General features: G+C 43.5%; 1 protein-coding gene across 2 annotated transcripts in view; it reads left to right on the top strand.

Annotated features, from left to right (window-relative positions):
* Positions 1 to 14,753, top strand: part of P2RX1 (purinergic receptor P2X 1) — a 32,946-nt gene extending 18,193 nt beyond the window's left edge. The window contains exons 7-14 of one of the 2 annotated variants that reach the window (XM_034752817.1): positions 1,285 to 1,365; positions 4,306 to 4,447; positions 6,000 to 6,130; positions 7,777 to 7,867; positions 8,930 to 8,995; positions 9,980 to 10,081; positions 13,098 to 13,166; positions 13,616 to 14,753. In XM_034752817.1, coding sequence (XP_034608708.1) covers positions 1,285 to 1,365; positions 4,306 to 4,447; positions 6,000 to 6,130; positions 7,777 to 7,867; positions 8,930 to 8,995; positions 9,980 to 10,081; positions 13,098 to 13,163 — 679 coding nt within the window. In that variant the 3' untranslated portion in view covers positions 13,164 to 13,166; positions 13,616 to 14,753. The remainder of the gene's footprint in view (positions 1 to 1,284; positions 1,366 to 4,305; positions 4,448 to 5,999; positions 6,131 to 7,776; positions 7,868 to 8,929; positions 8,996 to 9,979; positions 10,082 to 13,097; positions 13,167 to 13,615) is intronic. The other variant, XM_034752818.1, reaches the window with a different exon arrangement.
* The last annotated feature ends 9,323 nt before the right edge of the window (positions 14,754 to 24,076 follow it).

Here is a 24,076-nt window from a genome sequence, read left to right on the forward strand (position 1 = left end):
GGACTTACTCTCTGTTTGGTCATGTGATCTTTAGAAGACCTACAAGTCCCAGAATATCTGTCCTTAAAGGAGCCAAGCCTTGGAACACGGCTGGCTGGACCCATGCCACAACTACTCTTAAAGAGAGGACAGACTGCCCTGTTACACAGGAAATGCAGCTAGCTAATAGAGCACCGTCTCCTGGGTTGGGTACATATGAACACGTAGCATTTTTCATAAGTTAGTAAGTTCAAAAAAGCTGCCGTTGTGCACTACAAATGGCTTCTTGATTGAGCAGATCTTAGCAGAGGAGAAGTGAATTTCCCCCCCTTATATCCCTCTTTGGGGTAAGGGCTGCTCCAACCCAGTGAGGTAGCTGCGTAATCCCCATGCTGCTTCTCCCACTTCCCTGAGTCACCAGAACTGGGGAGAAGCAGGAGCCTATCAGACACATACCCTGCATGCATTCAAGGGATGGGCATCAATAATGGCTCTGGAGTCCTTCTCGGTCATCCCAGCCACCAGATCATGTTATGGGTGCTCTGACCAGCCTATCTCCTTCCTCCATGGCTGCTTCCAGGCTTTAGGGTGTATTGTTATGCCAGGGTTTTAGTAGCCTCCTTTCTTCCCCAGCAATGGTGGCATGAAAAGCCAGGAGCCTTGAGTCCTGCGTATGGGTCAGAGAGCTCCCTGCCCCTTTTTGAGGTTGCACAGGATCTTACCATAGAAAATAAGGAGCTCCCATCATTGAGAGTGAGAGTCTCTCATGAGCCATGGATTTGAGCTTGTTGCCTTTAGTGGGAGTTTTGCTTGAGGATAAAGACTTCAGAATTTGGCCAACATGTTCAGCAGAAAAGTAATTCAAATTCCTCTGTTCTAACTGTAAAACGTCAGGTGCTGTACAGTAGCCAGCTGCAAAACCAAAGCCTAGTCTCTGTATCAGCCAACTGATCAGTGGGTGGGGATGAGGAGAGGACATTTGGCTTCTGTATTATTGCTTCTCCACAGTAAAGTCAACACAGCATATACTGAAAGGAATCTCCTTCATCGGGCACAAGACAAGGCTTGTCTGCATAGCAAAAATTCCCCCTTCTCTATAGTGCTTCTACCTAGGGTACTTTGGAATTCATCTTTTTATCTAGAAAGTGCAAGGACCAGACCAAATCTCTCATTGGGTCCTGAATGTGATCGTTTGGATGCTATCCCAAATAATTTCTTTGCATCTATTTTTCTTCCCTTTATTGTAATTACTTTAGATGTTGGCTAACTGAAAGACAAGCTCTTGTTAACACGTGTATTTTTCAGCCCCCCATTGCTCTTAGAAGCTGAAAATTTTACCTTATTTATTAAGAACAGCATCACCTTCCCCACGTTTAAAGTCTCCAGGTGAGTATATGTTTTTTTTTTTAAAAAGAGATCAAATGTCAAATCCGTATGACTTTTTTTTTTTCTGATCGCTAAAGAGTTTGATCCCTGCCACTATGTAAAGCAATGTAGTATTGTACTTATAGCTCTTGGCTCATTTGGTGCAGAAAACACCATCTTTTGTCCCTGAGTCCAGTATTTGGTTGACTGCAGCATTCAATAACAAATCAGTTAGCAGGAATCAGGACAGATCCTTAAAGTCGCTAACCAAAATGGGGACGAAAGCCCTGACCCTCCAAACAATAAGACTGCTCATGTGAGTAAAGTTATGAACTTATTCGCAAGAGCAGGGCCTAACTTTATAACACATGGTTTAGTATAGCTGGGAGCGAGTCTCAGCCTGGGCACACAGATTCACACTAGTGTAAGGGCTTGTCTACACTGGCAATTTACAGAGCTGCAACTTTCTCGCTCAGGGGTGTGAAAAAACACCCCACAATGCGCAGCAAGTTTCAGTGCTGTAAAGTGCCAGTGTAAACAGTGCACCAGCGCTGGGAGCCACTCCCCTTGTGGAGGTGGGGTTTTTTAGAATGCTAGGAGACCTCTCCCCCAGTGCTCTGCTGCAACCACACAAGGCACATTAAAGCGCTACCAGCGTAGACTAGCCCTAACTCACACACCTTCTGGGTGTGGTGTTCTGATCCATCTAGTGGCACCGGGACCACTTAGAGAGTTAAAATGAGTCTGCTCTACGGCCTTAGCTAAGAGCCAGTTGGCTTTTAGCTCAAGCAGTAGAGGCTCATGCACTAAGCTTCAGCGGCCCCACATTCGATCCCGCCCGCCGATGACCAGGGTCTGTCGGTGTTACACTAGCACACTAGAAATAGTGGTGTAGACGTTGCTGCACTGGCAGAGACTCACTCCTAGCTACACTAAACCACGCGTTATAAAGTTAGGCCACCTGAGCTCAGACACAGGCGATTGGGTGGCTAGCCCGAGCCTCTGCAGCAACGTCCACACTGCTATTTTTGCTATGTTAGCTCAAGTCCAGCTAGCACGAGTCTGTCTACCCAGACTGGGAAGCTCACATCCAACTGCAGGGTAGCCATACCCCTAGTGGCTAGAGCACTGGATTGGGACTCAGGAGACCTAGTTCTATTCCCAGCTGTGCCACTGACCTTGGACAAGTCACTTTGCCCGCTATATGCCTCAGTTTATCCATCCATAAAATGGGGGTAATCATGCAGACCTCCTTTGTAAAGAACTTTGAGATCTACTGATGAAAAATGCCTACATAGGAACTAGGTAGTATTATAAGGAACACTTCAGCTATGTAAAACCTGCTGCGTTGGTGCTAGCATTCAGCTGTATTTGGCTGTAAATGGTGTCTAATTTTAGTCTTAAAATCAGAGAAGCAGAGATTGCAATGAAATTTACTGGAGAGCTCAGTTGTCATGGTACACACACCTCTCCTCTTTCTCTGTCTTTTTATTCTTCTGAAGGCAGAAATATAAAATGAAGTACTACAGTGGGAGCAGCTAAAGCACCAGGACAACCTAGATAGTATAGAAATTGTCAAAGGCCCTTCACATCATTACAATTTCTGCTTCTAATATAGTAATTGATTTAGGAAATAATTCCCTCAGTGCCTCTCTGTAAACTGTCTCTCTGACCAAAGGAACAAGGGTAAGAGGATTTGTTGCTAGTCTGATTATAAATTTGATCCAGAACAAATGAACAAAAGTCATTTGTGCTGGGCATGACAGATTTCCCTTCTATAGATTTGTCCTGTCCCTGTACTATTTATGAGGTTAAATACACAGTAACCTGACATTAATCCATGCTGCTGTCTCAAGCAGCATGTATTCAGTAGAGTCTGTCCAGCCACCATTACTCAGTGCCAGGGATTGCCAGTTCAGTGCTCCCAGGAGGGGAGAAAGAGAATAAGATATTCTACAGTGGTAATAAGGTGAAATGCACAGAACCCAGCTAAACAAATCCCTCTGTCATATTTTGCCTTCACTATCTTAATTTCTTCATGACAAAACCATGTTACAAAGTCAAAATGGGACCAGTTACACTAATGTAAATCCAGAGAAACTCCAACTGACTTGAATGAAGTTAATCTGGTTTAAAATAGTGTAAGTGAGCGTTATGCCCTTTTGGCCAGGAACTCTCTTAGGCTAGGTCTACACTACCCGCCTGAATCGGCGGGTAGAAATCGACCTCTCCGGGATCGATTTATCGCGTCCCGTTGGGACGCGACAATCGATCCCCAAATCGGCACTCTTACTCCACCAGCGGAGGTGGGAGTAAGCGCCGCCGACAGAAAGCCGCAGAAGTCGGTTTTGCCGCCGTTCTCACAGCGGGGTAAGTCGGCTGCGATACGTCGAATTCAGCTACGCTATTCACGTAGCTGAATTTGCGTATCTTAAATCGACTCCCCCCCGTAGTGTAGATGTACCCATAGTATGTGTTAGTACAGCACCTAGCACAATGGGACCTGTCCTGACTGTGGCCTGTAGGTACTACTGCAATATAAACAAACAACAACAGAAACAATCTGGAGCACTGTGTCCATAATGGTTTATAGCTAAAACCCTCTCTTCCACTCCTTTGAAAACAAATTTCTGAGCCTTGTTTCAATCCTTATTTCTGTCTCTAAATTATAAGTTTTGCAAAACAATGTACGTTCTTTGCTCTCGTGTTGCTGATTTTAAAGCACGATGCTCACTATGGCCTAGCTTTTCGAAAGAGCTCAGTACCCGCTCAGGCATGGAAACAAGTGTCCAGATTTTCAAAAGAACTTTGCACGTTGGGTGCAGAACTCTTATGAGACTCTGGACATCAGCTGCTGGGTGGTGAGTAATGAGCTCATTTGAAAATCTGGCTTTTTATACCACAACTAATCAAACTATCACATTTCATTCAGTTGACATGCAGATTCTTTTTTATTCACAGACGCAACCTGGTGGAGGGCATTACCACAAGCTATCTGAAAAAATGCTCCTACCACAAAAACAAAGATCCCTTGTGCCCTGTGTTTGAGCTAGGATACATTGTGAAGGAATCGGGACAAAATTTTCGTGCTCTGGCCTTTAAGGTACACAGATTTCAACTGATGTTTGCTTTGGTCATGAGAATGAGGGGGTGTATGAGGTTGACCTGAAATGTGGAGGGGGGGGAGGGGGTTTGGCCACTGAAGTGAAAAATTGTCATTAGCACAGCTCTATACCTTGATCCATATCACTTTATATATTTTGTTTGCAGCAAAATCCAAACTTGGGAAATAGGAGTCAACAAGGTGTCCTTGTTTACACTTCAAGCTGGAGGAACAAATTTCAGCTCAGGGAGACATACTCGCTGAGCTAACATGCTGAAAGTAAAATGTAGCCATGGTGGTGTGAGCAGCATAAGGCACTAGATGCCCTGAGTATGTACCTAGCAGGCATGTCTTCTCCAGCTCAAAATGCAGACATATCCTTAGGGCATGGCTACACTTGCAGATGTAGAGTGCTTTGAGTTAAACTGCCTTTGGAGAGCGCAGTAGGGAGAGCGCTGTAGTCTGTCCACACTGACAGCTGACAGCGCACTGGCGTGGCCACAGAGAGCAGTGCATTGTGGTAGCTATCCCAGGATGCAAGTGGCTGCAAGGTGCTTTTCAGATGGGGGGGCGAGGAGTGTGACAGGGAGTGTGTTGTGTGTATGTGGGGGGAGAGAGAGTGGGTTTTTGGGGGGCTGAGAGCATGTCAGCATGCTGTCTTGTAAGTTCAGAGAGCAGCAGACCTCCCCCTCTCTCACACACAGCATTCCACAGTAATGGTTGCTGTCTCAGAGCAGATAAGCATGCTGGCTGTCAGAAACGGAGCTTTCAAAGGTCACATCGGCATGCCTGCAGTGATTCCAAAACAATGACAAGAGTGGCCACTTGATTTAAGGAGATTATGGGACGTTTCTGGAGGCTGATCAGAGCTCAGTAATGCAACACCTCGTTCACACTGACGCTGGGGCGCTCCAGCAGGGGTGCATCAAACATTATTTTACTCGCCGAGGTGGAGTACCAGGAGCGCTCTAGCCGTGGAGTCAGAGCGCTCTACGTGTCTTGCCAGTGTGGACGGGTAGTGAGCTAGTGCACCCGGGGCTCCTTTAATGCGCTGTAACTCGCAAGTGTAGCCAAGCCCTAAGATCTAATCTGCAAAAAGAGATCAGGAAAAGCAGAGCATTTTGTGCTCATGTTAACAAGGATTGTGTGTATTTGCCACGTTGCTGATCACGAGGTGCTACAATGTTGTTTGTTTTAGAACAAATAAAGAGGGGATTTTTTTTTCTGTCTCCACCCTTCTCATCCTGTTTGGTCTTTGTATTGAGAAGCTCACCGCTGCTTTGGTTCAGGCTTTTTTGCTTCCTTATTGCTTTTTGTTAACATTTCCCTCTCCACCTCCACAAGTGCACATGCATGGCTCTCACACAAGCCACCGGTCTACATGTTAGCATCTTACACCAGGGAAGAGGAAGAGGTGAAACATGTTACTATGGAGCATCCCTTTCCAAATTAAAAAGCTAACAAAACCAGGATGCATCAGAGCATCCTGAGCACAAATTTCTGCATGATAATGACGTGGATATTTCCTGTCCTTTTGTCGTGTCTCTCATAGGGTGGGGTTGTCGGTATCACCATAGACTGGGACTGTGACCTCGACTGGCCCGTGACCTACTGTAAACCTGTTTACCAGTTTCACGGACTTTACAATGATGACAATAATGTTTCACCAGGCTTCAACTTCAGGTAAGATGGCCCTATTATCTTCTGTTCAGCCTTCATATATAGTTTCTTCATCTTGGAGGATGTCAAAGCACATTACAGACTCTCTAAAAACAGGGATTATTCTCCAGGCTACCAAAATAAATGTCACTGTTGCATGTGCAAAGAGCAGCCATTTGCTTTAGACCAGGAAGTGAAAATGCTCCACCTCCCTTTAATCAGCTGTCCTTCCTCTCTTCCTCTTCTCACACACCCAGGCACTCACTCCAGACTCCTAGCTTTGAGCCATTGCAAAACCCTCCCAGGGTCACCCATATGCCCCCAATTAAAACATCATAATAATCACAACACGATGTATTTCCTTTGCTGAAATGGGTTAGCAGATCCCATAATTGTCACTATAGCTGTATAGTGCTACACCTGGCACTGCACTTAATAGTAACACGTAGCTCTTATATAGCACTTTGCATTCTTAGTTCTCAAAACACAGGCGGTCAGTATCATTACTGCCCCTCTGTCATGACAGGCAGAGCGGCTGGGCCAAATTTGAGTGAGTGACATTGTGACTTAGTGCGTGGGGTCAACAATTTGACCCGGCTCCCCTTCTGTCATAACGGGGGAGGGGGAGGAGGGAGGCAGCCAGGCCAAACCTGAGTGGCACTGACCCTCTGTGCTGGGTTCCAATGCCAAGAGCAGGAGCCGCTCCTGCAGGGTGAGTGCAGAGTAGGCTTGCTCTCTGACCCTACCAACCCCTTAGAGTTGGCGGTGCCATGCCAGCAGGTGCTGCTGAGAGTGGTCCGTGTTCCCTCAGTGGGGCGAGGAGGGGCAGAAGTATGCTAGCCAATGATTTTGGGGTTCCCCCCATCAAACTTGGATGCTGGGTGGGCTGCAAAAAAAGACAACATGCAGTTGGTGGGTCACCTTATTAACATGTTCCAAATGTAGTAAGAGCATGAATATATTCACTACACATATTGTCAAGAACAAGGTATTTGTGAGTTAGGCCAAACTTTCCTAAAACCAGCCAGATACCCTCTAAACTGGTACTGCAGTGATCACAGAAATTCACACCCTACAGCCATTCACCCATTAGTGGGATAGGATTCTCAGTCGAATGCCTCATCATAGGTTGCCTAGCTATAGATATTGAAATACCCACCCATTTTTTGTATTTGTTTGTTATTCATTTCTTTAGATTTACGTAATAGTAACAAATAAGAACCCAGTAGCAATAAACAACAAATGTTCAAACAGGAGCAAATGAACTCATCTCATCTTAGCTAGTCATGAAATTTTCAGTTGAATATTTTCAGTTCATTCACTGATTTTGATTTGGAAGAGGACAGCTTCAGGGTAAAAATAATACTAACTAACAAGCTGTTATCTAGCACTTTTCCTCAGCTCTTATCCTCGAAGCACTTTACAAAGGATGTCACTATTATTAGCCCCATTTTCCAAATGGGGAAACTGAGGCACCAAGCAGGGAAGTGACTTGCCCTATGTCATCCAGCAGGGCAAGAGTCTCCCAAGTCCCAGTCCCTTCCTCTGTCCACTCAGTCACAAAAGTTCTAATTTCTCAATTTTCTAAGTGGTTTATATTAGTTTGGTTTATTTTTGTTTGCTAAAGACCATGAAAGGCCATTTAACATATTATCTGTCTGATTGGAAAGGTATGCCAAATACTACAGAGAGAATGGAACTAACTACAGGACTTTGTACAAGGTGTTTGGAATCCGGTTCGACATCCTGGTGAATGGAAAGGTAACATCCTGTGTGAATTCATTTTAAATTTAATTCATGGATTTCTCATGAGCCTAGCTTTTAATTTCATTGCCAGTTCATGTGTTATATAATCCACCCCAGTATCTGAATCTAGTGCCTCTCACGGTCTTAGACTCAGAATGAAGGTTGAATGAGAGTCAGGATGGCGTGTATGCCATTTCTATATATCCCTGAAGCTCATTTACTGAAGTAGAGGAGTTGAATTGTTTCAGCAAACTTTGTGGGGATGGATATGATTTCTGCTGGAGTCCTGGGTGCTTCCTGCTGTGACAGAGCGCTCTCGCTCTCTCTCTCGATGCAAGTTAATAGATAAACTGCCAGTAGATGGCACTCGGGAATATGTAGCATAGTTCCTGGTTTTGCAAATGGTTCTCTCTGTACAGCTATTTACACCAGCTCTTTATACTTTCCACAATGGCCACAGCACTGCAAGCCATTTTCTAAGGCTGGTGTTTAAAGATAATAGGTCACAGTCATCAAAACTAATGGTTTGGTCAATCAGAAAGTAACCATTGTGAGCTGATGGTCTCGGTCTTTTCCTGGTGCCCACATCCCAGACTCACCCCTACATTAGTATAGATGGCACTCTGGTTGGCAGTCTTAGCACAGACACCAAGCATGGGTGTGGAGATAGACTTGCCCCTTGTCACCAGAAACTGGTCTCTTTGGATCATGAGTAGTTGAGGAGCATTGCAGGAGGAGCATAAGGAAAGCCATTGGAACTGCCCATCCTTTTCCTCTTCTTTGCCTAAATAGAGAACTCCAGTAGCATGGACGGAAATCCCAGTGCCTTCAGGAATATTCAGTTCACAAAAGAAAAAGAAAGTAATGGCTTGATATCTAAAATGCCCAGTCACCCCATCTCCTTCTCTAGAGGGGTATCCACAGCTCCTGCATACCTCTGAGAGGGAGTGAACTCTTCTAGTGGTACCCACGCAAGGTTCCTTAGCAGGGTCATTTCTAGCCCTACTCGTTCCTTCCCCCTGCAGGATTCCTCTGCTTTATTAAGAGATCCTGCCTATTTTCTCTGATTTTATTCAGGCAGGTAAATTTGACATCATCCCAACGATGACCACGATAGGCTCTGGAATTGGTATATTTGGAGTGGTGAGTATTGCTATGTCCAGCCTGCATGTGAACATGCAAATTATTCTGCTTGCATGTGGCACTGAAAGTGACTCTGAGCTATAGCAAAATACCAGCTCCACATAGGCATCCACCCCGCCCTGTAAATGTGGAAAATGCAAAATGAATAGGAGGAGATATTTCCTTGCAATAGAGCTCATCTATCTCCAGATCCCCTAGATATGAACAAACCACAGTGCAATGGGGACTGATGTTAGATGGTCTGCATATCAGCTTGGACTGCCATCTTGCTGGACCCAGTCAAGCTAAGGAAAGTCAGGCCTGGTCAATATTTTCATGGGAGACTTCCAAAAGAAACGCTGGAACAAATATTCTGGCTGATAGGTAGAGGTCTTCCTTTTGCATCTGTACCAAACCAATACCCCAGCATGGCTTTCAGCGGTGAGGTTCTGTCTTTGAGGTGAGATACCACATTGGGATCCTGGCTGCTTGTTGCCATTAAAGACTGCATGGCACCTTTTGCAACAGGAAGGGTGTTAAACTTAGGGTGTTAGCCAAATTACAGTTTAAGTAATTACTTTCTGCCTACTTAAGTCCCCTGGCTTGAATCCTGCATGTATCACTTCTGTCCTAAACTAAGGTGCAGTATGACTCTGCACTATTAAACAGCTGCCTTGTTCCACGTCCAAAGTGGATGAAGTGATTGCTATTTGCAAGGTGCTTTGGGATACTTTGGGATGAATAAAAACAACAAAGAGTTGCATCCGAAGAAGTGAGGTTTTTACTCACGAAAGCTTATGCCCAAATAAATCTGTTAGTCTTTAAGGTGCCACCAGACTCTTTGTTGTTTTTGTAGATACAGACTAACACGGCTACCCCCTGATATTTGGGATGAATGTTATGGACTCAGGAGATTGGTGCAGATTCCTGGTTTAGAAGATCTAATACTTTAGGTGCTGCCCTAACCATGGTCTGGTTTCTGTGTCATGCTTTGTCTGATTTAAGGCATCTATAGTGTGTGATCTGCTCCTGCTGCACTTTCTCCCACGACGGGATTATTACAAACAGAGGAAGTTCAAATATGCGGAAATGAGGACTCCCGTGTGTGTAAGTAACAATTAATTCCTCTTTTACCTGAGACTGCAGAGAGCAGGAGGTATTTGTATATATTTATGTGTGTTCATGTATAGAGATTATACAACAAATCTGTCTGTGTGTGTATGTACAGTATATAAAAATATTTTGGAGAGCGGCTAGACGCTTCCTTCTCTGGATCGGTTGGCTCTAGTGATTGTCAAATCCACATAACACTGAACAGAGACTAGAACCCATGACCTTCAGCTCTGAAGTTACAAGGCCCTTGGATATGAAGAATTTCCATTAGCTCTTTGCTTATTCCCTCAGTGGTCCAATCACTAAAGAGCATCAGTCAGTGTTTGCGCTAACTCTGCTATGACTGGAGTCAATGGCAAAACTCCCATTGGCTTCAGTGGGAGCAGAGCTAGGCCAGCACTGACTGCTTTTAAAACCCAATAAGAACATAAGAATGGCCGTACTGGGTCAGACCAAAGGTCCATCCAGCCCAGTATCCTGTCTACTGACAGTGTCCAATGCCAGGTGCCCCAGAGGGAGTGAACCTAACAGGTAATGATCAATGATCTCTCTCCTGCCATCCATCTCCATCCTCTGACAAACAGAGGCTAGGGACACCATTCCTTACCCATCCTGGCTAATAGCCATTAATGGACTTAACCTCCATGAATTTATCCAGTTCTCTTTTAAACCCTGTTATAGTCCTAGCCTTCACAACCTCCTTAGGCAAGGAGTTCCACAAGTTGACTGTGCACTGTGTGAAGAAGAACTTCCTTTTATTTGTTTTAATCCTGCTGCCCATTAATTTCACACATATCATCTTAGAATAACATCATAACATTGCAACACTGCAAATCTAGATTGTTTTTTCACAGCTGCCTAAGGGATCTGGACTGTCAATTTCCATTCAAATGAACAGCTATTCCAGAAATTAATTTTAATGGGCATTGATCACCCAGATCTCCTAGGTGGATTTGAAAATCTCAGTCCTTATGTCTAATGATCCATTCTCAGAGTCATGAGGTGAAGTTGGGGTTAAATCCTTTGCTCTATCTACAGTGCATCCTACAGGACAAGAGGTGACTTGCAGAAAGAATTTATTCTTGGGTGTTTTAAAAGAATACCCATTGAAATCTGGGTTATTCATGAGTCACTGGACATATTCTAGAAAGATCAGTAAGTGTATCATTTAACGAGAGCTGTCAAGCGATTAAAAAAATTAATCGCGCCTAATCGCGCGATCAAACTAATTGCATTATTAATCAAACTTAAACAATAATAGAATACCATTTATTTAAATATTTTTGGATGTTTTCTACATTTTCAAATATATTGATTTCAATTACAACAGAATAAAAAGTGTACACTGCTCAATTTATATTTATTTTTATTACAAGTATTTGCACTGTAAAAAAACAAAATAAATAGTATTTTTCAATTCACCTCATACAAGTACTGTAGTGCAATCTCTTTATCATGAAAGTTGAACTTACAAATGTAGAATTATGTACAAAAAAACTGCATTCAACAATAAGCCAATGTAAAATTTTAGAGCCTGCAAGTCCACTCAGACCTACTTCTTGTTCAGCCAATTGCTCAAACAAGTTTGTTTACATTTGCAGGAGATAATGTTGCCTGCTTCTTGTTTACAGTGTCACCTGAAAGTGAGAACAGGCGTTCTCATGGCATTGTTGTAGCTGACATTGCAAGATATTTATGTGCCAGATGTGCTAAAGATTCATATGTCCCTTCATGCTTCAACCACCATTCCAGGGAATGTGCGTCCATGCTGATGACGGGTTCTGCTTGATAACAATCCAAAGCAGTGCGGACTGACACATGTTCATTTTCATTATCTGTCAGATGCCACCAGCAGAAGGTTGATTTTCTTTTTTGATGGTTCGGGTTCTGTAGTTTCTGCATCGGAGTGCTGCTCTTTTAAGACTTCTGAAAGCATGCTCCACACCTCGTCCCTCTCAGATTTTGGAAGGCACTTCAGATTCTTAAACCTTGGGTCGAGTGCTGTAACTATCTTTAGAAATCTCACATTGGTACCTTCTTTGCGTTTTGTCAAATCTGCAGTGAAAGTGTTCTTAAAATAAAGAAAATGTGCTGGGTCATCATCTGAGACTGCTATAACATGAAATGCAGATAAAACAGCAGGGGATATACAATTCTCCCCCAAAGAGTTCAGTCACAAATTTAATTAACGCATTATTTTTTTAACGAGCATCATCAGCATGGAAGCATGTCCTCTGGAATGGTGGCCGAAACATGAAGGGGAATACGAATGTTTAGCATATCTGGCACGTAGATACCTAAAAAAGTGCCATGCAAATACCTGCTCTCACTTTCTGGTGACATTGTAAATAAGTAGAGGGCAGCATTATCTCCTGTAAATGTGAACAAACTTATTTTTCTTAGCGATTGGTTGAACAAGAAGTAGGACTGAGTGGACTTATAGGCTCTGAAGTTTTACATTGTTTTGTTTTTGAGTGCAGTTATGTAACAAAAAAATCTACATTTGTAAAGTTGTACTTTCACAACAAAGATCACGCTTCAGTACTTGTATGAGGTGAACTGAAAAATACTGTTTCTTTTGTTTATCATTTTTACAGTGAAAATTTTTATAATAAAAACCATACACTTTGACTTCAATTACAACACAGAATATATATGAAAATGTAGAAAAACATCCAAAATATTTAATAAATTTCAATTGGTATTCTATTCTATAACAATGCGATTAAAACTGTGATTAATCGCGATTAATTTTTTAAATAGTGATTAATTTTTTTGAGTTAATCACGTGAGTTAACTGTGATTAATCGACAGCCCTACTTTTAACACAAACCTACTCTGATTTCCAAAGAGTTGGGAATGCTTTACTAAGCATGGTGTGAAACATTGAGACCAATTGGATCATGGCTACTGTTGCACAACAGAGATTAGTCTTTATCACTGATGCTGTTGTGGGGTAATCCCAGAAGGAATAATTGTTTCATCTGGTTTGGACTGGGCAATATCACAGGAAAAAGAAGAGGCTTCCCCTTCCTCCATGAGCAATCTGCAGAACAATGTGACGGGCTCTCAGTGAAATGTAAGTGGACTCCCCTATCTAAGTTAGATGCACCATTGAAAGTTGATGAAGTCACACCATTTGACCCAGTGATGAATCTGGCCCTCCCTGTTTCACACAAGGCATGAGAAAGATGCTGTTAAGATAACAGAGCTGGGGAGAGCAACAAGAGAGAGCTGAAATAGGGTTGCAGATGTGGCTTATGGTTAGTTAGATCAACAGACGGGGGCCGTAAAATCTTAATAGGTGTCAATATTTCATTGTGTGGGTTGGGTGCATGCCCGCATCATGGAGATAACATCTGGGGTGAATGACCTGGGTTACTCGTAAAGTTTTGGGCGTGACTATGGCAAAGTCAGCTGAAGTACAGCTTAGCTCAGAGCTGTGCCTCCTGGGGAGGTGCTGGGCTGGAAGACCCATCCAGGAGACGGTGGTGATGACTTTTACTGAACCTGTCTCTTTCTTGGCAGGGTCTGCACTGAAAGAAGAACCTGTACCCTCTTCCTCTTCTGATATGTTGAAATAGCCCCCAGTTCATCAGGCCATCACAGATCAAATGCCAGCTGAACTCACCATTTTATACCTTAGACTGAGTCTTCCTAGGCTGATACATCTGGTCTATGGTTCAGCAGACTATATTTGTCAGGATAGGAGTGCACACCTTTATGAGCTCAGCCAAAATGTGAGTGGAAGGCCAATGGGCTGCAAGACAGCAGATGGTTCTGATTTAGTCGCAGCTTTAGGCACTGACTAGTGGTGACAAAACTATTCTGGCATGGGGGATCCCCACTGAGTTCACCCCAAGAAAAGAGAAGCATGGAGCCCCATTCAGTTAAAGCACAGAGGGACTTTTTCCTTGTTGCTCTTTTTTTAAAAGGCCCTCTGAAGTTAGGGTGACCAGCTGTCCCCATTTTATAGGGTCAGTCCCAATATTCAGGGCTTGGTCTTATATAGGCGCCTATTACCCCCCAACCCGTCCCGATTTTTCACATTTGCTATCTGGTCAGCCTATGTCAAGTGCTATCATCCTTGGTCCAAATACAATATACAGAGAGGGAGAGAGGTTAGGCCAAACTAAGTACTGAGTCTAAAACAAACATGGGAAGACCCAAACAGCACTGATTACATCACCCTCCTGATCCCTAGTTGGGTGTTGGCATCACATGTGATAAGGCACACACCCCCATAGAGTCTAATGAGATCACAGCAGACAGTTCTAGTCCCACCTAGACCTTCTGTGGTCTGACTATGAAATGCACAGAGGCTGTTTGGAGCTATGCTCTGGATTAGCCTAGGCTCTGTCTGATGTGTAGGGACTTTGTTAGCCCTGGCTAAACCACTGCCCAGTAGAGGAAGTGCCTCCTCCTGATGAAGACAGCACTGTTCCTCTTGGTCAATTACAACACCTGGTAATTATATGTGGTGGGGAAATGGTTATTTTGTAATAATGTATTTTATTAAAAAATAAACCTCTAGTTTTTCTACTAATTCACCTCTCTGTGCCAGTGCTTGTCCTTGGAGGCTGTAGATAGATACAGTGTGCTGGCAGGCACTGAAGAATTCAGCATCTCAGAAAGGTCGTATTTACAGTCTATAGCTCTTCTCCTCTAGCCTAACAAAGAATGTGACCATAAGCAAACCTGGTGCAGCAGCCAGAGCTGCATGTAAACAGTGAGGATATGCCAACCCATCATTTTAACTCTGCACCATCTAGACTGCATCTCTCTGCTCACTTTTTCCTCATGCTGCACATGCCTGGGGTCCCCCTCAAATTGTCGTACCTTGTTTAATTCTATTTCTATGGCCAGTTTGCTCTGCACTCTTCAGGGGAAATTCTATCTGAATTGCTTAATTGTTTCCCTCTGCATCCCAACTTCACCCATAGATAACCTATTTTTGCTCAAATGACATAATAATACTTTGCAATTCTTTCATCCAAGGAGCTCAGAACATTTTCCACAAATCAACTAGTTAAGCTTTACAACACTTCTGTGTGGGTAGTAAAGGATTTATAGGGATCACTTCATTTGCCACAGAAATCCAGCCTCTCTGGTGTGGGACGCAAGAGCTGTTTGACAGCACGCAGCAATATTACACCACAGTGTAGGACAGGAAATGAAGGAGAATCTTGTAACATTTGTAACTGCAGGAGGAATTTAGTTAGCAGCTCACCTAATTGCATTGCAAATCATTCATTAACAAGGGTCTATTCCTCCCCTGTTAACCCAAAAGATACTTTAGCTTTCCCACTAATCTATACTGACTGATCAATTTAACTAATCTTTTCTACCCTTTGTAATGACCTTGCTATTATACATTATAGCCCTTTAAGAGAGCTGATGACAAGAAACTCCATATCCTCTATCAACTGGACTCAATTAAGGTTAAGAGCCACAGGGAGAGAGAAAAGCTCCCTGCCTCTGAGGGAGCAGATACACTCTGCAGGGATGACTTTGCCAGGCATTACATCAGCAGGACAGTACATGATACCAGATTCTGACTTTAGACGTACCTCATTCCATAGTTTACAAAAATCCTGCCACTGCTGCACTGCATTTAGTGATTTAATACAGTATCAGATGTACCTTGTCCTAAGTGAACTATCACTTCCTGGATACCTTGATCACTGTGTCACACCAATACCAGGAGTTTCAACAGCTGCAGCATTGTGCACGTGCTCTGGAATAACAGAGGGCATTTCTGCAGCGGTCCCTATGCACATCCATGCCATAATCATAGAAAGCTGACTATCAGTCACATCCCAGAGCTGCTCAAGAAAAACACAAGTACAACACACGCTTTATGGGTGAGTCTTCAAATAACAAATACGCTGCAGCAATAATTGTCTAGTGTGGCTGCATTATTCCCCTTGCAGTGACAGACTACAACCAGCAGATGGAACTAACAGACCATTGATGGCCTTTGAATTAAAAGGCAGCATAGGAAAAAATGAATTGTCAGAGATCACAAACTCTGAAATAAATGTGTTCGCACAACCTTTTGTGCCAGTTAAACTGACTCAATCCTTAAGGTAAACCAGTGCAAGCTGCGTGCAAAGAAACTGATAGTTCCTGGCTTCTTGATATTTTAACTTTTGGGCTTCTGACAAGTTAGTTGGAGGCAGGCTTTGTATTTTGATTTTAAAAAAGGAGGAATAAAGCATTTGGGAAAATGCTACTTTATCAGTACTGCCAACTCTAAACATTCAAGAGTCAGTCCTCCTTCCCCCCAAATCATGACCTTGTCCTTAAAATCATTATATTTTAAAATATATATACATTGAGTTCTTTTTGTTTGCCTTGTGGTTTATGAGAATTTAGGGCATATTTTCAAGCTTTCTGCAACCATGGGGGCTTAATAAAAAGAGAGCTGAGATTCTCACGTAATTACTTGTCCCAGGGCCCAGGAGCTTTTACGTTAAATACCAAATATCACGAGACTCATGATAATATTGCAAGAGTTGCCAACTGTTTTGTTTTAATACTGATCTTCCCCTTTTGCTCCATTGAGATGTAGAAAAACCTGTAACACCTCCAAGGCTAGGCCTGATGGAAGGTAGGCTATATCTGGGCATATAGCATGTGAAATAAGGCCAAATGAGCAGACAGAGATGCACCAGCTCTTTCATTGGCATTCAGTCTAGGCAGGTGGGTCCTTCTTAGGTGTAGTTTCTATGCTTTAGTGTTGTCCACTCACAAACCCTTCCCTCTATCCTGCTGCTTTTAAATTATGTTTGATGCAAAAAATAGCTCATCCAAGTAAAGAGAAGAGGTCTCCCTGACTCATATTCTTCTGTCCGGCTGGAGCCTTTTTGTCTTCCAAGTATTCATTTGGATGTGACAGTGAGTCTGAGAGTCTGGGGCCTGGAGAAATGGCCTCTGAAATGACCGGTAAACATTCAAGAAGAAAATGAAAACTGCCTTTTGATTGTGCCAAGTCCTCTCCTGTGCCAAAAGTAAACTGAAGAGAGAAAGGTACAAGTGCTATCATGGGGAATCTGGGTAGCTCAATGCTGCCCCCGACAGTTCCTGGATGTTTATAATATGAAACAGTGGAAGATTATTTTGGAGGGTGGGTGGGAAGAGGCAGTGCAAGTGTGTATATTGTGGGACACGGGTTCCAGATTGAACCTTTCGGTCTCTCCTTCTGACTCATTTGTATCTCAGTGTTGACCTATCATCACTGCAGAGGTCAGGAACTATTTTCATCTATTTGGTACATTATGCATAATTCCCCTGAAGAGCGTGCATGTGGGGCTGTAATTCCCTGTGGAGCCAGTCTGAGTTGGTCTTCTATTCCTCAGCAAAGGGCAAACCATATCTGTTTACCATAGCATTAGCACAAGGGGTTTTAGTCCTTATTTACAAGTGCTGAAGAATTTTTGTTAAGAATCTCCTCAGTTTGCTGTATGTGCCACCTTATTTGTGCAGGAGTGTTTTTTTACAGCTCCTTCTCTTGTTTAATTGGGATTTAGCCTTGTAAATGATTAATTAAATAATAGAAAAAATACAATGTAGTTCCTGATTAATTAAATGCACTCGCCAATCCTTTCAGCCAGAGATCACACAGGAATTAATGTCTATTTGGTCACTAAGACATTATTAGTGTTATTAATAAAATAATAATAATAATACCTCTTATGTAGCTCTTGTCATCAGTAGATCTCAGAACACTTTATAATGGAGGTCAGTATCATTAGCCCTGCTCTACAGATGAGGAAACTAAGGTACAGGAGAATTAAAGTACTGTATTTGGCCTCTGAGTAAGTGAACAGTTTTATTGCTCTGCCTTTGAAATCAGTCCAACACAATAGCCTAGATCAGAGCACTCCTGAACTTTGGGGAGTTTGAAATCTGGATCCAAATCTAACCCTAATAAATAATGGTCTGAGCCTTTACTTATGTCAGTAGCCCCAGATGTACTTTCATGAGTGAGGGTTACACAATTGGGCTCTAAATAAATATACAAACACATTCATATACTTAGGCCTTGTCTATATATAGGAAAATTGACCATGTGGAATATTCTATTTCTCAATGGCTTTTGCAGAACAGCTTATTCCACAATAACTATGGCAGAATTTTTTTTTCCCATGTAGACAAGGCCTCAGATTGTAAATTCTTGGTGGCAGGGACTATCTTATCATTCTGCATGTGCATAGTGCCCAGCGAAGCTGGTCCCTGATCCCTGCCTAGGGCCTTTAGGTGCGACAGCAATGCAAATAATAATAAATAATAACATTATAAAATATATATTTCCCATTCTACACTATCTCGCCTCGCTCAAATATGTTCATTCTTTCTCCAGTGCAGCATCCAGTCCTTAAGTTAAAACACTCTTGGATTTCTCCAAAACAAAGCTGCTGCTGCTCCTCTGGTTTCAATGATCTTGACAAATCCTCCAGAGGATACTCAATGAAGAGCAGGCAGGAACACCTGCTGCTTCCACCCACTCTTCAGCAATGCTTCCCATCCCTTATGCCCCAAGAAATTAATTCTGAGACAAGTCCATGATATATGGGGAAAGGTATCTTCTGTAGTACTATCACATTATACATCCTCTGTTGTGCCTCAAGTCATAATCCCAGCAACAATGTAGTTGTTATATAGCTCATTTCCTTGGCTGTAAACTATCTTAATTATTCCACAATATTTTCTATGGAAACTGCTATTTCCTTTTGTCTTTTTTTAATTGCTCACTTTATTTTAGAGTGAGTGACAGGCAGGCTGGGCCAAATCTATTCCTGATGCAACAACAGTGAAGTTCCTGGACCAGATCTTCAGCTAGCGTAAATCAGCATAGCTCCACTAACGTCAGAGCTATTCCAGTTTATACTAGCTGACGATCCAGTTCCATGATATAGATCTGGCCCACTGTTTCAAAACAGAAATGGTAACAACTCTGACTTCTTCTTAAACAAACCGTACTTGTTACACAATGGCAGAATGTATGTCATGTCGCCCTCTGGTGGCTGGCCCAAAAAAGAACAACCTACCAATGCTATTAGCTAATGAAGTTATTCCTTTAGCTCAGTGGTTTTTAAACTTTTTAAGCTGTGTATCCCTGGCCACGTACCCCCAACTGAGATAGGGTCATAATATACCCATGAAAACAGGGAGAGGGGGAGGAGTCTGCAAGGGATGACATGATGTATTGTTCGCCATTACAGGATTTTTCTCACATACCCCCTGACAAGAGCTTGAGTATCCATGGGGTATGCATACCCCAGTTTGAAAACCACTGCTTGAGCTCAAGTGGTAGAGGTCTGTACTGCAGTACTAAAGGAAATAGATTCAGATTCTGCTGATGTCCCTTGTAGGATGCTGGTACATAACTAAGTCAAGAGTTTTAGAAGTGACCAGGTATTCTGGTGCCCAACCTAAGTCATATTAAAGGGATCTGAGTTTCAGGGAATAGTCCTCAACTCTTTCTGAAAATCAAGCTCCTTTAAGGCAACTTAAGTTGAATACCTAAAAATGGAGGCAGTCAAAATTACTGTGACAGGTTGGATCACAGAAACCCCCTTGGGAGCTGCCACCTGATGTACCAAGACTACCCCTGCTCCTGTTTTCCCTGCCAGCTCAGGACTCCAGCACCCTGTCTTGCTGAGCCAGACACTTCCATCTGCTCCAGCACAGACCCAGAGTCTGAATCACTTGCCCCGAAGCTGCAAGTTTACCTGAAAACAGCTCACAGAAGTGTGCTTGTCTTTAGCACTCAGATGCCCAACTCCCAATGGGGTCTAAACCCAAATAAATCCGTTTTACCCTGCATAAAGCTTATGCAGGGCAAACTCATAAATTGTTCGCCCTCTATAACACTGATAGAGAGATATGCACAGTTGTTTGCTCCCTCAGGTATTAATACATACTCTGAGTAAATTACTAAATAAAAAGTGATTTTATTAAATACAGACAGTAGGATTTAAGTGGTTCCAAGTAGTAACAGACAGACGTAAAATAAAATAAAATGCACAAATCTATGTCAAATCAAACTAAATACAGATAATCTCACCCTCAGCGATGCTTCAGTAAGTTTTTCTCAGACTGGACACCTTCCAGGCCTGGGCACAATTTTTTCCCCTGGTACAGCTCTTGTTCCAGCTCAGGTGATAGCTAGGGGATTCTTCATGATGGCTCCTCTCTCCACTTTGTTCTGTTCCACCCCTTTATATATCTTTTGCATAAGGCGGGAACCCTTTGTCCCTCTGGGTTTCAACCCCCCCCCCCCCGAAAAGCACCAGGTTAAAGATGGATTCCAGTTCAGGTGACATGATCACATGTCACTGCAAGACTTCATTGCCCACTTGCCAGCACACACATATACAGGAAGACTCACAGGTAAACACAGCCATCTGCGGATAATGGTCCTTGTTAATGGGAGTCATCAAGATTCCAAACCATCATTAATGGCCCACACTTTACATAATTACAATAGGCCCTCAGAGTTACATTTTATATTTCTAGTTTTAGATACAAGAGTGGTACCTTTATACAAATCAGATGATCATATTCAGTAGATTATAAGCTTTGTAATGATACCTTACAAGAGACCTTTTGCATGAAGCATATCCCAGTTACGTTATATTCACTTATTACCACATTTTTCTAAAACGATCCCAGTTACATTATATTCAATTATGTTTTTATAAAACCATATAGACTGCACAACGTCACACTAGTCACTTTTGAAAATCTGGGACTGACTTTATTAATACTTTATAAAACAGGATCAGTAGAAAAAAAAAATCTCATTCCTCAGATCAAAAGATTCTGTTCTCCCCTCGAAGCATGCGAGCAATGCTTTGGTGGCATTAATGATCGTTATACACACTAGCTTGAGAGGTACTGAAAGTGCTAGTGAAACAGTCCAATGTTTAGTCCTCTATACTGAGATCTTTATCTTGAACTATTTTATGCTCAAAAGACTCACTTGCATCACAACACACTATCTCTACGTATGAGCATATTCTACGGATCCTAGGGTGCTAAGGCACAGCAATGTCTACATATCTGGATGTGTATAAGAAAAGGTTTCTATGGCTCTCATTGTTCTGAACTGGGAGATGTTTTGTCTTGGTGTTTATACTTCCTGCAAGAGTTCTATTAAAGCTGATATATAGTTAGCTCCATTAGTTTGAGCTCCCTAAATCAAAGGCTGCCGACATAACACTGTGGCAGCCTTGTGATCTCATTGTATCTTGTAAGCTAAGCAGAGTAAAGTCTTGTCTAGACTTGAAGAGAGACATCTAAGGAAAACTCAGGTGATGCAGGAGGCAGTGTTGAAGATTCAGTAAGTGGCAGTTTTCTCTCTGAGTCAATATTGAACCAATGGTCCAGGGTACTGTTAAGGGGCACCATTCAGCTGTAGGAGGGTACAGTCTTTTGGATTCAATGTAAAACTGAGGTCAATGAAAAAGTCCCACTGCATTTTCTGCAAGGGCACAGGAGTTACCTAGAGATTGTCCTGAATTTAAACACCCTGGCTCTAAACACCTTTGAGTTTGGGGTAAAGTTTGGATCTGTATCCAGACTTTGCAGCTCAGGCCCAACTATTCTGTAAATACTGGTGTTCCATCCAATTACCTGAGAAGTTGCATTCTGCCCCAGATGAATGCAGCATAAGAACCTGAACAGAATAAACTACACATTTGATCATTTTCACTCCTTGCTCTGAAATGTGTGCACTGTTTAATATCTACCACATTCCACCCCACCTAATGACTGGCAAAGTCATTCCTGTGCATAGACAATTTAAGACCTATGCGATGAAAGATTCTAGATAAATAGGATATTGGGTTATGTTTTACCTCGTAGTTGAAACTGGTAGAACAAAGCCAAGAGTTAAGGGGATGCTAACGATAAGAATTATATTAACTAAGTGTATATATAAAGGGACATCTAGCCAAGGCTCTGGACACCCTGTGTAATGGTGTGGAGGTCATCTCCGTCTGCCCCTGAGGTCAAGTGTTAGCCCCTACCTAAATTTCCCCTCACGCAGGGCATAAGCAAGTCCAAGCAGATCTTTCTAGTATTAAAGAGTGTCCTGTGTGGAGGGTCTCATTTATTTAACAGGAAAGACCACCACCAAAACATAAATGAAAGCATCAGTCAGTTACTTCACCAGAAACTCTCTGCCTCTGGATTAATCAATCTAATGTCTTGCCCCTGTAGCCACGGAGCTCTCTTAGGGGCTGAATTATCTGCCTGCTTGGCATTCAGTTGGATGCCACCCTTCCCCCAACAGTGCATCGCTCTTTGCTGAGTGTGAGAAAGTGGGACTTTCCTAAAATACTTATGAATCCTATAAGGGCCTCAGTTTCCCTCTGCACTTTACATTATTTAAAAAAAAAAGTTTGTCTCCTGATAAACCAGCGGTGGAAGCATGAAGTGGGGAGCCAGCTGGCTATCTAGGTGGGGAAGGGCTAGGTCATTAAAAAACTGGCTCAAACCTTCCCTGAATCAACAGAGCATCCAGCAAGACAAAGAGATTCCCAGGGACTGAACCATCAACATCTAACAGCAGGAAACCCCAGCAGGCGGGACTTGTGAACTGAGCTGGAGAACAGGGTGTCAGGTGAGTAGAAGGCGGCGGCTTTTTGAAGGAACTCAGGAGCTGGGGGACAAGCTGGGGAATTTATTACAGCTTGGCTGGCTCATCATGGCACTGGTTGACCAGGGTGGTCTATGGCTTAACTCAGTTGTCCCCAAACTGTGGGGTGTGCCCCCTTAGGGGGGCATGGAGGAACATCCAGGAGGGCATGGCAGGCCCTGAGCCAGCTCCCATGAGGGGGAAAGGAGGGAGGGTCACACAGCCCTGCACTGCCCCCAGCTCTGCTCCAACCCCACTCTCAGGCCCCAGCTTCTGGCTGGCAGCCGCCAGCCATGGTCTCCAGCCTGGCTGCAACTCCGCTCCCAGCTGAGAGGCCCCAGACACATTTTATTATTGGTAAGGGCAGGTGAGAGGAAACGTTTGTGGACCATTGTCTTAATTTCTGCCTCTCTGCGCTAATCGAAGGACTGTAAGAATCTGTGTGCTTGGTGACTAATAAACAGTCCCCTTGCTTTGAAAAGGCTGCCAGTGTCACTGTAAATACTGACTAGGAGCTTTGTACCTGGAAGGGCACAGTACTAGCCTCCCTACAGGAGACTGGATTTGCTGGTGCCAAAGGCCCAGTCTTGGAGGCCACAGGCCTGCCCTGGGGAACCATGTGGGTTCTTGGGGCCTGGCCTACTAAAGGGGTCATTTATCAGCTGGGCATAGACCAGACCATGTGACACCCTGACGCTGAGCAACTCCCTATTCGCTCCTCAGGAGGTTGTATGCCCAGTTTGTTCTTCTGGGCTGCTCTGGTCCCTTGCCTAGGAGCACTTTCTCTCTGGGCCTGTTCCTCTCCCTGAACATCCTCTCACCAGAGAGAGACACCGCTGGGAGTAACTTCCTACTCAGCTTCCCTGTGGAGTCTCTCTCCTCAGGAGCTTCCTCTGTTCTGGCTTCCTGACTGAGTTGGGACCTCCTAAAACTTTATTATGCCCAGGTGTTCCTTATCTAATTAACTGCTGCCCAGTCACTTACATAATTAACTACTCACAGTACATCTGGGTTGGCTCACTCTCCTTAGCAGAGCTTGTCACAAGCAGGCAGGGTGCCTGGTTTCCCCTCCCTCCGAGAGTATGTGTCTGCCCTTCAGTTAGACACCAGTGGCCTGCGCTGACTCAGGCTCACAGGACTCGGGCTAAGGGGCTGTTTAACTGTGGTGTAGATGTTTGGGCCCTAGGACCTTGTGAGGTGCGAGAGTCCCAGCCAAGCTCGAGTGTCTGCACCACAATTAAACACCCCCTTAGTCTGTGTCCTGCAAGCCCAAATCGGCTGGCATGGCCCAGGTTTTTAATTGCAGTGTAGACATACCTCAGGGACAGCTACCCTGTGCC

The sequence above is a fragment of the Trachemys scripta genome, chromosome 18 (genome assembly GCF_013100865.1).
Source record: "Trachemys scripta elegans isolate TJP31775 chromosome 18, CAS_Tse_1.0, whole genome shotgun sequence".
Lineage (NCBI taxonomy): Eukaryota > Metazoa > Chordata > Testudines > Emydidae > Trachemys > Trachemys scripta.